At 39.7% G+C, this 14,487-nt stretch overlaps 1 protein-coding gene across 11 annotated transcripts in view; it reads right to left on the reverse strand.

Moving 5' to 3' along the window:
* POU2F1 (POU class 2 homeobox 1) overlaps nucleotides 1-14,487 on the reverse strand; it is a 112,534-nt gene that overhangs the window by 46,663 nt on the left and 51,384 nt on the right. For 4 of the 11 annotated variants that reach the window (XM_068180518.1, XM_068180517.1, XM_068180515.1 and 1 more), the window contains exons 1-2: nucleotides 11,054-11,240; nucleotides 6,202-6,267 (exon numbers count right to left, since the gene is read on the reverse strand). In XM_068180518.1, the coding sequence (XP_068036619.1) occupies nucleotides 6,202-6,267; nucleotides 11,054-11,171 (184 nt within the window). In that variant the 5' untranslated portion in view covers nucleotides 11,172-11,240. Of the gene's footprint in view, nucleotides 1-6,201; nucleotides 6,268-11,053; nucleotides 11,244-14,487 lie in introns of those variants that run through there. The other 7 variants (XM_068180520.1, XM_068180516.1, XM_068180525.1 and 4 more) reach the window with 4 other exon arrangements.

The raw sequence follows: 14,487 nt of genomic DNA on the forward strand, positions 1-14,487 counted from the left end.
TTTGAGAACCAAATGGGTGCTTGCTGCTATGATTAAACTGTGTTTCCATTTTGCATGCACCCTCAATCCAACTGCTGAAGACTAACTTCAAGTTCAGAAAGTGCCAACAGCAAGGTACATATAAAAGGCACCTTCCCTAAAAGACAGGTAAAATAACACTTGATGTAAACAGAAATCCCATCTATATGGAGCAGTTATGGGCCACAGTTTTACTCTTTCCAGAAATGACTCCTCTACATCTCTGTAAAAGTTTGTTCAGAGGTCCCATTAGATAAGATACCTGCCCAGGTTTGCTTCTGCTTCTTCACTTACTCTCATGTAACTAAAACCTGGTTATTTTCCTACATTTTTGCAATCTTTTCCTAAACTGCTCAGAAGACATGAAAACCCCCCAATTATCACAAAATAATTTGGGTGTGAGAAGAAAAAGAAAAAAAAGTGGGTTTTTTTTGTTACTACACACAGGAAGGGAGACTCCCAAGTGTGTTGGGCTGCAGGGAATTTCTAGAACAGATGATGCAATCTTTAAAATTGCGTGACTGAAATGAAGCAAAACCAGCTTTAGACTTGCATGTTTATTCATCATGACAATCAGATTTTGTTCAGTGCCCACAGGCAGGTGTGCATAGCAACTCCTACTTCAAAATTCCTTCCATCATCTACATTCTCTGCCATAAAAACCTAGGTTATCTACCGAGCAAGAGTCACAGTTGTTGAACAACAACAGGTGGTTGCTATTCCTTGGAAATATCTGCAACAGCAAGCAGGCATAAAATGTGATTAGTAAAATAAACTGTCCGATACCACACACTGTGATTTTGACCTGCAAACACCTTACACATATAACATTTCCAAAGATTGAGCCACAGTTCAATTAAACACTGACATAATATCAAACTTTCTACCATCCATGTAAAGTATACCTAAGGTGGTCCTCTGATGCATTTTTGGTGGGGGTTGTTTGTGGGAAGATTTGGTTGACTCCCAAGTTTTCAATTCTATGCTTTGGGCCAAGGTTTACAAACTTAAGAGACATACATGCAGCCAAAGATCCACAGATGTGTTAAAAATATTCAATTTTTAAACTACATCAAATTATTTTGCTTTATTAGTCTAAAATTACAATTCAAAGTGAATATAAGGACTCTCACTGGTCTGAATTGCTCCTGAAGGAATGCAACTTGGTTGCCTTTCTCCAAAGAATGGTATATAAGAAGGTCTGCTGGAAAGAACCAGAAGAATTTTATCTATCTTCATTCTTTCCAGTAAACTTCAGAATTCTCTCCATGTAGAAATACAAAAGGAATGAAAAAGTAGTTGGCTAAATATATAAAAATAATTCCTGACAAATAGCTACCATAAGTCAAAGGAAACAACCTACCACCTCCTCATTTAATCAAAGGTTTTGAATTACTTTTCAATGGTCAGGGAGTAAAAAAAAAATACAGATAAGAAAACCTACTGGAGGGCAAATACTCCTCATTCCAATAGGAAACTTGTGGGGGTTAAAAAAATTATCTGTTTCTGAGAGAACCAGCTGCAGGCCTCACCTTAGGTAAACAGGTGATGATGTTCTAGTTAACTATCTTCCAAAAAGAGCCTCAAAAAACATGACACCATGTTAAAATAGCATTACTGTGCAAGTGTGCAGATGAAATGCTCCAGTTAGCAGTTCTGCTGACTCTTAATATCAAAATCTGAAACAAGCCTTCTACGTGATCTACAAAGCAAGCTCCAAGACTGAGCTTAAAATCTTCATGGCTCCCAACAAATAACTTAGGCCCTGAGAGAAAACAACATTTTCTTTAAATTCAGTCTTGAAAGACATCAACTCACTCTCCCCAGGCCTCCCAAAACTAAACTCTGGGCGAAAAAATCCACATCACACCTGTTTACTCTCTGTTCTACTATTTGCATCTTAAACTCTCTTTGGTGTTTGGAGGCACAATGTCTCTTCCCCTCTGGATGCAGCCTAATTTTGGAAAGAATGCTACCCTGGCTGCTTGCATTTATCACACAATGTCCATGTCTTTTGAGGAAGAGCAAGGAAAATGACGTGAGTCCAGCATATGAAAGAACTTGCTTTTAAGGTGCTCAGAAGGATGTGGCACCACTCCCAAGGAATCCAAGAAATCTGATACAGAGCTGGAAAATGGAGCTGTCAGAAGCAGAAGGTCAGCACCTTCTAAGGACAGAAAGGACTGGAATGCCACTTTTGCTCAAGGTAAGAGTTAAATACAAAACCCTGTGATGATTAACAGACATGGCAGATACAATCACATGTATCATTATTTTAACAGTCCAGGGTATTCATCTATTTTCTATCCTCATCCCAACTTCCATAACTGCTAGAGCTCATCAACACCAAAAACAGCCCAAAAAGAGTGGGAACTCTCCATGTCCCATCTGTCCTTTCTTCTTGGTTGCAGCTCCATCCTCCCTGTCCTGCCCCTCCTGGTAGTTCACCAGCAGTTTGTTTTGGTCTGGGTGTTCCACCCCCAGCCAGCTATGGGATGGAATTTCACCCTTACAGTCGAGGTCCAGTGTAATCCAAGCATGTTTAAATTCTGGCATTAATTCAGCCATGTGCTCAGGTACTTCACAGAGCTGGTTTGGACGAAGACTAATAGAATACTACTCCAGGAAAAGGAACAGAACAGAAGATACTGAACATGGATTATTTTATGGCATTTTGGAATTGCACCTGCAGAGGGGAAAGGCATGACAAAGCAGAGTAGGCAAGATAACACTGCACCTGCAGTCAGGGGAACAATTTACTCTCAAAATTCCAGATTATAATCATCAGACTTCAGCCTGAGTTTGTAAACTGCATTAGAAAGGAAGAGAAGTGAGGAACTCCAGATCAGGGGAGATGTGGAGTAAGGTGCAAGAAAGAACTCATGAAGGGAAGGCAACCAAGGAGAAGGAAAATTTCAAAACCAGCTGGAGTGGGTATCTGCACTTTGCTCTGGAAGACATCTCCTAGGACCATATTTTCCCAGGTCACCTCTTTCTCCCTCTCTCTGCTGAAAGACAGAGAGATACCCCCAATACTCAGAAATTGGTATTAGGAAATGTGGATAGGGAAACAACAACTTCAGCATTGGTAACTGCCCGATTTTAGCAGTTGAAGAACAGTTCATGGTGTCTCTCCTAAGAACTTCCTTCTTACGGAAATTGGAAAATCAGTCTTTGGAAATGAAGCAATGCAAACAAATATCCTTAGAATCCTTCCAAATACTACACTTACAATAATTACTATTTTGCTGCTATGTCAACAAATGTCATAATAGTACAGTTTCCATAGTCATTATAACCTTGGCTTTCACAGTTCTGCATTCACACAGCTCTTACAACAGAAGATGCATTAAACAAACAAGAAAGCTGAGCTGTTTTGGAAAATTTTACGCTGCCTATAAAAAGGAGATCAAATGGGCTGTCCATTTACTGTAAGGTAAGATGTTTTTCTTACTTCTCCTTTCTCCAGCAGATACTATGTAGACTGTCTGCCCACAACTGAAGCTTGGCAAAGATTCCTCTAACTGTGCAATACTGATGACCAGTTGGTCAATACATGTTCTTAAGGAAACAGCCATCCAACAGCTCCTGCACTCATATGTTTTGGTTGTTGTTTTTAATTGGTCTGAAACACGGGTTGGTTTTTCAGATATTTAAAAGGGAAATCCAGTTAGCACAAAAAATTTAAAGTCATAACATATTTCAGGCACTGTATGGTGACCAATATAACTAGGGGACTTTACAATGTTTCTTAAATAGTCAGAGCTCAAAATAAAAAACCCAAGTTTGTTAACTTCCATGAAACTTAGCTGATAGCTCAGAAAACTGCTGATGTTGTCATCTTTAACCAGTGGTAACTGTTGGGGTTTTCTTCCTAAGAACACCAGCTCTGCCAAATGTAAATTCACGCTCCACAGTAATTTCTCTTAACATTTTCAATTCACATTATCTCACTACAGTTTAAAAACAGGAATGACCCAAAACAGCATCCACTGAAGTTTAAAAGATAGACTATTAGTGTTTACACAGCAGACTCAAGTGATTTACAAATGTCACTGGAAAGCAGACAGTTAGAGGAAGTTACAAAAATAAGAACTCTGAGTGTTTATAAAAATCATCATCAGGCATTATCTGGGGAGCACAGGCACTGACAGAAAATCAATGGCACTTCCAGTTCCTCAGCATCTGAGCTGAAAGCTGACTTCTTTTCACTCAAGTATGCACTGAGCCCAGAACCATAATCTAAGTACCCCGATCAGAAGCCTAAAATTACATTCTGTGAGTATTCCTTTCAGAGCCTAACATCTGCCAAGTTGACTAATACAACTGATGCTTGAGTTCCCAAAGAACATCACAAATGCCATCAATCACTATCTCCAGGGGTTTAGGAGCACTACATTTTAAAACAAAGCAGTGACTGCAGAACAGAGAGTCCTCAAAAATTCTAGATTACTTTAGTTCATGTAATTTAAAAATCAGGATACAAAATGGGAAGGAAAGACTGGAAGCATTTAAATTAAAGAAGCAAAATTCCAAAAGTTTTAAACACCAGTCAAACTTTTATAATAACTAACTTTAATGTTAGACTATAAAAAAATATGGTCATTGTATCCACTTTTAACATGAAAGGACCTACATGCAGCTTTACAATCCATCCATTTTATGTCATGACCCCCACCTTCACAATGATGAAATATTTGCCTAAGAGAGCCGAGTTCTGCTGAAGCAGATGCAATGCTCCTGTGATAATTGACTGATTACCTTTGAATAAAACAAATCCTCCTCCTCACCAGCTCAGCTGAGGTGAAACTGCTAAAGTTGCACTGGGTGAAGTGTGTTGGGAATGCACTCTGGAGAAAGCACACGCAGGGAACTGTGGTCACACAGGGGAGGAAATCTGAATTTTCTCAGAAGTTTACACACATCCTCCAGCCACAAGGCGTCCACAGGGATACTTAAAACCATTGTTCCCTTGATGCTGTTTATGATAATGAAATATTTACGGCCCATATGTTTTTGAAATAATGTTTTATATAATCTTAAACCCTTAAATACATAATAAAACACTTCCGTGCAGAAAAATAATTGATACCTCTCCCATTAAAATACAATGACGATTATAAAACCCGAAATGCCAGCAACAAAACACACATTAATAAGCAGGAAGAATTCCTTTTCACTGAACCCATATATTGGCAGAAAAAAAAATCCAACCTCTCAGAAAAATAAAATTAAATAGTGTTAACTTCATCACAACTCCAGAGTTTAAAAAAAAACTCTTATTATCAAACCATTAAGAAGAAAACTTGTTTTCCTCATGCAAGGTAACCAGACTCCTCTCAAAGCAACAAGTTCCCTCTCATCAGAATTTTATCTTCCCAAACGCTATTCTGAGCTGAGAAAAGATTCTAAGCTAGGTTAAACTACTTACTTTCCATTCAGAACTGTCATTTCTCTTGCTTTCAGAATGAGCATTGTATTACCTCCAGAAAGGAATTAAAGCATGAGATAGCATGATTAAGTTATAGTGGCTCAACGAGCTTCTTCAATGGCTTAGAATTTGGTCACATCCTAAGAGTGTGCCAAAAGGCAGACTGGCCCTGACAAAATCTGCTTCCCCACCAAATTTCAAGGTTCTGTTCTAACACACTAAGAAATTACATAAAAGCTGGCTATTTTTTTTTTTTGATTTTGATATATTATGCTTTCTCCATTTGACTTGCTCTTGAGAACTGTTGTGACAATTTGAATGAAATCTAAAACGGAAACAGGATCAGGCAGTGGCCCACATCTGCCAGGGAAAATTTCAACCCAAAAATAAACGATGAAGTTAGAAGTGCCAAAGGTATGCTCTGCCAGGAAAAAATGAGACTATTTATGGAGAGCTAGTGCCACCAGAGCTTCCGTAGTATCAGAAACATTACAGATAGAAAAAATGAGGAAGGGAAATCTTATATAAAAAGTGTGGATAGTGCTCCAATAAAGTAGGTATGAATAATGCCCTGTATGCAGTAGGGTTAATAACAAAAGTATTCCCTGGTCTCTAAAATCAAAGGGTGTATGTTTTTATTTGTTTGGTTTTGTGGGTTTTTGAAATCCCACTAAATAGGTAAAGAAATTTTGCTTTTAATATCCATTCAATTCCACCAGAATATATCTGTGCACCAATTGATCATTTCCTACCTGTGTTCCCGTCCCCACTCTCCATCGATGGTTTACTGGTTTCTGACGGATTGTTCATTCTTGAGTCTGCATGAAAACAGAAAGAAAGATAAAACGATACAGCAAAAAATCCCCAAATCTATTCATACCTTTTTATTCAAGGGTAGTATAGAACAGCAGAAATTTGCTATGTACTTTACCCTAAATCAGATTTATAACACAAAAAAAAGAACAACCAAAACCAGAACACAATGCTGAATCTTCCAGATAAATATTATTTCAAAATTTTCTATGACATTATTCCCATATGTGAAAACATGGTATTAAGGGAATAAAACACAGCATGCTGGAGGGCAATGATAGGTAGGAACTTAATTTTCAATACAATGAAAGTCATAGAAGAAAAAGAAGAAGGGGGGGAAGAAGGAACAATGATTACACCAAGATTCAAACACATTAAGTCTCACCATCATGGCCTATATTATTCTTGTGTTTATTCCCCCTGCCCCACCCCAACAAAAGAAAGGAAATTCAGTCATTATAATTAAATGGATGCCATTTTCCTAACACTGCATTTCTATTTTACTGGAATATCACTGACATTAAGTTATTTTATATTTCCTATATATTCAGGCAAAACCATACAACTATAAAATAATTCCTCTTCTTTCTCCCTCTGGATGAATGTATTGAAAAGTCTGCTCCTGGTTTCAAAGCCTGTCAGCTGAATACAGTGCAATGCAGAGGGCCTCTCCAGATGGCAGACAGAGAATATAGTTTCCTTATATAGGAATCTATACAGATGTTCTGTGTACAGATCAGCTCTCCAGCTTATTACCTCCTCATGCCTTGCCACCGACCCCAGTGTGCCACATTATCACAAACCAAAATTACAAAAAGAATCTCAAGACAGAACAGCTCGTAAAGTGAAGTGTAAGCAAATCCTTGAGCACTCTCTTCCATTCCCATAATGAGCTAAAAGCAAGTTCAATGAGCTTAAAATGAACCCTTTACTCCAGGATATTCTCACGCTAGGTGCTTAAAAGGTTACCTCTGTCATGTACTTTCATCAAAGCAGTGATTTCCAAAATACCAATAGGCTGAAGAAGAATACAGGAGCAACATTAACTGTGCTGCATCTTTCCCCCAGACAGTACCAAGACTGCTTGGCAGTCCATGAAAGCTGGAAATGAGAAGATGGACTACTGCCATGTGCCATCACGTGCTACTACCAGTGCACAGGAAAGACAGGGACCTGTTGGACTGAGTTCAGAGGCCACCAAGATGATCAGAAGGGCTGCAGCACCTCAGCCATGTGGGAAAGGCTGAGAGAGTTGGGGTTGTAGAGCCTGGAGAAGACTCCATGGCGGCTTTACAACAGCCTCCCAGTACCTAAAGAAGCCTGCAAGAGAGCTGGAGAGAATTTTTAGAAGGGCATGAAGGGACAGGGAAGAATGGCTTTAAACTGAAAAAGGGCAAGTTTGGACTGGATATCAGTAAGAAATTCTTATTGTGAGGGTGGTGAGGCACTGGAACAGGCTGCCCAGAGATGTGGTGGATGCCCCATCCTTTAAGTTTTTAAGGCCAGTTTGGATGGAGTTCTGAGCAACCTGATCTAGAGCAAGGTATCCCTGCCCATGGCAGGGGGGTTGGAGGGGTGAAACTGGATAATCTTTAAGGTCCCTCCCAAACCAAATCATTCTATGATTCTGTGATCAATATTTTTAAAACTAATATAATTTTCCACATAAACAATTGTGGCAGTTGAACCCAATAGAGCCTTGAAAATCCAGAGGATTGTAACAACCACAGAAACTTCCCCTGACAAGCTAATATAACATCTCCAGAGGCTCAACTCTTCTCAGAAAGCTCCCATCCCTATTCTTAAAACTTTTAAATGTTCAGCCACGTGTAAAAGAGATCTGGACTATCAGTGGTACCCTTGGTATAAAGGCAGATGTGTTAAACTGCTTTTTGAAAGGGGGAGGGAATGAGGAGAGTGCAGCTGAGTGCTGTTGGCCCACACTTCAGCAAGTTTGGCCCCATTTTTCACAACCTCTGCTTAGCACATTCAAGCTACAAATTCAGAGTCTTGAAAAACAAGAATTCTGCTAAGGTTGCAGGTACAGAACCTATTGCTTCCAAGCTCCTTATTTTGTCATTTTCCACATCTGGATAGCATAATTCACACCCTAGAAACAGAACATGCGTTCCACCGACTATACAGAAATGTCTGCTCTTGACTTGGCCCTCTCTGCTGAGAGATCTGTGTTTCTATCTAGACATCACATATATCTTAAATTGAGTTTATTGTTGTGGCAACAGCACACTTAGAGTGATTTGAGGCAACAAAATGTGATTTGATGTTTAGAGTGATTATAGGCAACATGCATTTGATAAGCAGTATTCATTCATTCCTTTACTCACAGATGGCTACTGAAATTTCACTTTAGAGAACACCAAATGGGAGTCCTTTGCTTTGGACACAAATATGAAGAGTCCACCTAACAGTAAAATGAGCAAAGAGTTCTTACAAGTCAAATACATTTGGTTGTGGAAACCAGGCTAACTCATAAGGCTACTGGACACAGGATGCAATTTTAAGCCCAGAGCAGAAGAATAGCTTGAACTCAAGATACAACTCACCACAAAAGGGAAGAGCACAGGCTGAGAAAGTTGTCTCTCAGAAATGGAACATGGAATCCATTTGCTGAAACACTTCAGAAAATTCATGGTAGAAAAACAACAGAGGGCCTCTTGCTGCTAGTTGGTTGCAGGAATTGAAGTATTAGAGCCAAGGTGCAGGCTACTAATGATAGAATAAGCAAAGCAAACTAAACCCAGAGGGGGGACACAGCTGTCCCGTGCCCAGAACTCAAGCAGGACAGTCACTGTTCTGTCCTATGAGGAAGCTCACACAAGAAGCCTTCCTACATGATGAGCAAGTTTGCTCAGTCACACGAAGTTATAACTGTACAGACCTCTTTCCAAAAAGCCAGGACACGTTTTTCTGTCAGGCTATGCTGCAAAATACATCCTTCTAGAATAGGTTTTTTAGTACTAGACATACACAAAGTTTACTTAACCACCAAAAGCCTGTCTAAATGAAGAATATTTTATTGTAAAGGTCCATCCTTAACAAAGACCTCATACATTGCTATTGAAAAAAGCAGCAAGTTAGAAGAAGAAATATCTTTCTGGTAGTGCTCAGGTTCAAGTGAAGGATAGCATCCATTATTTCACCAGCTGACTATTTCTTGTTCAATCTGTGGGCCTTCTGCATGTAAAGCATCAAGAACAATGCAGCTATTTCCATTGCAAATGGTACGACATCCATCTGAAGCACAAAACTGCTACCAGCAAAACAGGCTCATATCCGCAGGATACTCAACCTACCAATTCATTCTGTGTCGAATAAAAAGGCTACTTGGTTTATACGTGCTCGTGCAATTTCTGCTTCAAACTTAAAAGAATAAACAAATGAAGTGGGCTAAAAAAACCGCAAGCCTTAATGCCTTCACCTTTTTTCCTTCCTTTAGATCTTCCTTGGGTTTTAAATAAAGGCCCTGGGCTACAACTTCTGCCAACATTATCTAAAAACAAACTCCCCAGAAGGAAGGATCGAAAGCAGCAGGTGCATGATTGAAATCAAACTCTCAGGAGTGAATACATTCCATGCTGCTACTCTGCTAGCAGGGCTGAGGTGTCGCCAGGCAGTGCTGTGCCAGCCTTTCACACACCCTCAGGAATATTTCCAAAGGCATTCAGGAGAAAGAAGCAGTGGACACCGGACCAACCTGAAGTGTTATAAAGACTGCACACAGCTGGCAAAGCAAAGAAAATCTTAACATGGTATAGAACATTAACTGTTTCCTTTCACCCCAAGTTAAAATGGAACTGCCTAATATTCCATTTGCACCAGCAAAAATGATTTATTTATGTGCATGGGAAAAACAAAGTTTAATGTGAGTGAAAACATGACAAGAATTATTTAGAAATTAATTTTCAAAAACCACATCATATTCAGAAACAAACATACTCAAACGTCTGCTTTAAAATTTACCATTCAAAAAAACATCCTTTTACTTAGAGATATAAGTTCTTATATGAACTTATATGATGGAATAAAAAGAATAATTTTATATATATATATATATATACACATTGAGCTTCAGGGGGGAAAAGCCTTGAAAAAAAAATAAAACCTATTGTAAAATTGAGATGATCCATTACTATAAATAACTTTAAAAGACACGAAGAAGGAATTATGGCATGTCTGTTCCGCAGTCCTGATGGAATCTCAGCACAGGAAATATATTATCCCAGTAACCTTAAGCACAGCTTGCAACGGTATCAATGGCAACCACTGTGCACTCCCCCTTATTTTCTATTACACACGAAGAACCTTGCTATATTAAAAATACACACATATAACATACATTCTGTTGTGGAATGGCTCAATACAGTTACTAAATTCTTTCAACACTTATGCTCCCTCTCATTCATTTTAATGCTTTAAAATGCATAACACACAGATCTGCAAGTCAAGCCCAGTGTTTGCTAGAAGGAAAATGCTTCTCAGACTGAAATCCTAAAAGCAAAAGGTCTGTATTAATATCACCCAAGTCTGTGCAGAGGAAACGAATTCTCCTGGAGCGAGGGAAAAGAGGGAAAACAAACAAACAAACAAACCAACCAAAGCATCTATTTCCCTGGTACAGATCGAGCTATCCATCTAGCAGGCAGCTATTTGCTGCTGATTCACTGGTGAGCTTCAGCCCCACAAATACCTTCTGCATATGTGATTAAGCCACTATGCATAGTCAATATGCCAGCCTCGCTGCCCATAAGAAAGAGCTGAGCTGGTACCCACCTAGAACGTAGTCGCTGCAGTCCAGCATTGCTGTGGTATCCTCTACAGGTTCAGATAGTCCAAGGAACGGGAGAATGGCAATTTCTATCAAATCTACACTACTGCTCTGACTGAACATGAAAGGGAGTGGGGAGGTGGGGGGAGAAATACAACTTCAGTTACACCATAGCAATCTTCAACTGAACAGGGAAACTTCAGTTGCTGTGTGGAGTTTTAGTCTCTCCTACTAGCTGTGTCTGACATTGTCAAGGCGACTGAAGCGTGAAAAGTTCCCCTTTTTGTAATAAAATAGAAACAAAGATTGCAGCTGGCAGTTTCCATAATGAAGCTTAATCAGTATGCGCCTGATTAGGGCCTTATGCAAATCTCCTCTCGTTAGCACAGCAGCCAGCACTTTGAAGTCCATGAACAATTCATTTGCAGAGTACACTGAAAGCGCTCCCTGCATAATTTAAATCACGGTATAAATATTTATCAGCTCATTTGCATATTAATTGGCAGTGCATGAAGGGAAAAATTATCTCCCGAGTGCCAGCATAATAATTAGGGAACAAAATGAATTTTCTTCCAATAGCTTGGCTTCTCAGCCCTAACTCAAGCACAGTACCACAGGGGATCAGGGAGGGGAAGAGACAGAGTTCTGTTCAAATGCCACTGAAATGACACGTACAAATTAGAAACAACTCTACAGACTTAAGCACCTTTAATCTTATTCCTGCTGGCAACAATAACATCAGTAATAAAGGGGATTTGGAAAAAGCTTTCCACACAATCCAAATAATCCCACGAAAACAATTAGCAAGGTAGAAGCTGAACACAAAGCTGTCAAGCCGGTGCTTGCACATCTGCGTGGAGTTTTCCACATGCGAACACGCACTGTCTCAGCAAGGTCCCGGGCAGGGAAGAGAGTCCTGCCAGGGCAAGGAAGTGGCACAATTCCCTTTAAACGGCTGAAGAGCTTGGTGATTCATTATCAGGTAATCCCTTTGCCACGGCCAACTTAGCAGCAGTGGATATGTCAAGTATTGTGTAACATTTGACACCCATTAATCTATCCCGAGTGAAATCAAAATAGATTTAGTCTTTTGCTTTCCAGTGACTTCCAAGAAAAAAACCAAAAATCTATTACTAATCCCTTCAAGCATGCACACAATATGGCTAAAGAAAGCTTATTTGCAGAGCTATGGTTTTTCAAAGAGGCACGTCACACCCACGCTGCATCTTTGAACCACTCGGTGATAACCAGAACGTGCTTGTTGCTGTGACCACAAAGTACACTGGAGCACTGGAGAACTGAGAAGAGGCTTTGGTCTATGGAGAAATCAATCTTCTTTTCCAAAAGTGGTCCACAGAAGTAAGTGGACTAACTATGACACTCTATTAAACCATTTCAAATAGTTTGTTTGCCACTCAAAAACTCATGTCCTAAACAGCAAGAACATTTATATAAAAATTCAAGCATGATGCGGCCATCACAAAATTTATTACTCCACATTCTGATCAGGAAAAAGTAGTATGATGAGGCAGATGATTACAGGGTTGAGCCACCCACTTCCAGGTGCTAATGTGAATTTAAAGAGTAAGTTGTTTTTCCTTTAAAAATACCATAGCTGTACTTTTCTTCTCCTCATTTCTCAAGTGAATTCAAGCACCACCTCTACAAAAAAGAGGGAGTGAGAGAAAAGGGACTTCTCAATCATCCAGTACTGACTGGAATTTATTTCCACGCTTGACCTCTTCTTCTGTTCAGGTTCATATCTCTACTTAACACAAGATGTTCCCAGCTATATATTTAACATGAGTGATCTACACTTGAAAAAGATTGCAAGAAGAGAAGGGAGAAGGTGCTCCCTACTACAAGGAGACAACTGCACGTGCTGAATAGGTTTTCCTAATACCTTGTTTCCAACCTGTTTTTCTACTCACTCACATGTCCCACTGAGACCTCTGAGGCACACATTCATGGTTCACAGACCTTCAGTAAACTTCACTCCTGCATACGTACTTTTGGAGTGCGCTGGGAGATAATCCACTTGCTGTATCGGAAGAGCCTGGACAGCAATGGTGCAACAAACCAAGCACTTGACAAAGCAAGTGGCTGAGCTGAGGCAGCAGCAGAGCAGGACAGCAGTGGTCTCTTCAAACCAGAGGGTGTTGGGCTGGTGGAACACAGGTGCAGCCCCGAGGGTGCAGGAAATGACCGTTAGAATCTGGCACGCGTGTGGCCATGGCTGATCTGCCTCACAACCATCAACCCCCACACAAACCTTCACTGGAGCTGAAACGTCCACTAACAGCCTAATTGAAGTAAAAAAATTATGTGATGACCTGTCAAACTAACAACTGGCCAAAAAAAAGAAGACAAACAAAAATGCTCCCCAAACCAACCAAAACCAAACACCACAAAAAACCCAAACCAAATGGTTCTTTCAATGATCACTTCATTCTTTGACAATTTTATTATCTTACCTTTTAGCTAAGCTCATAGAATCATAGAATGGTTTGAGTTGGAAGGGACCTTAATGATCACACAGGTCCAGCCCCCTACCCTGGTCAGGGACACCTTTCACTAGACCAGGTTGCTCGAAGCCCCATCCGTCCTGGCCATGAACACTTCCAGGGATGGGGCAGCCACTTTTTGTTTTGCTCTGTTTTGTTTTTTTTTTTTTTTTTTTTGTGTTTGTTTGTTTAAATTCACCATTGACAATCCTTTAATCTCTGCTGTAGTAGAGAAGGAAAATGTCTGGGGAAGAACAGTGACTATCACTCTTGCTCCAAAACCAGTGGTGGAATACATTTGTTTAATGTTTTCTTTAGGTTCTGCCACAACACTGCCCATTCTTTTCTTTATGGCTACTTATTAAAAGTTACTTAACACCCTGAACCAAGGACACACTTCTAGTACTCATGTTTAAGCAAAACAGCACTCTGGGTTTTGGTCACAGTTTCATTTTTCCTCCAAAGGCACCTCTCCGAAGAGAAAATGCCGCACCTTGTGATAAGTAAAAAGCTTGCCATATCCCATGAAACTACAGATATCTCAAAAAATGTGTCTCTCCTCTTCAGCCAATTCTACAGTTTTTACATTAATGATTTTTCCCCCCATATTCCTATTCAAACTCTTCCTTAAAACCAAAGGAACTATCACAGAGCCAGGCATGACAAAGGTAGGTTTTCTTTAGCCAGACACTTCGGAACCTGAAGATAACATTTCAGGAGACTCTTTCTAACCCATTCACTTATTTTTATCACTTTCTATGTATTTTCCACACCATACCACTTCAAATGAATGTCTTCTTTTGCAGTCTGCCCCATGAATATATCCGTTTCTTTATTCAGTTATAATGACAGTACCTGATTCCTTAATAACTGTTTTTGGAAAGGGAACATCATTTTTACCTGTAGACTATGCAACTCTTGGGTTTTTTTTTGTA

This window comes from Anomalospiza imberbis, chromosome 2 (assembly GCF_031753505.1).
Source record: "Anomalospiza imberbis isolate Cuckoo-Finch-1a 21T00152 chromosome 2, ASM3175350v1, whole genome shotgun sequence".
Classification (NCBI taxonomy): Eukaryota; Metazoa; Chordata; class Aves; order Passeriformes; family Viduidae; genus Anomalospiza; species Anomalospiza imberbis.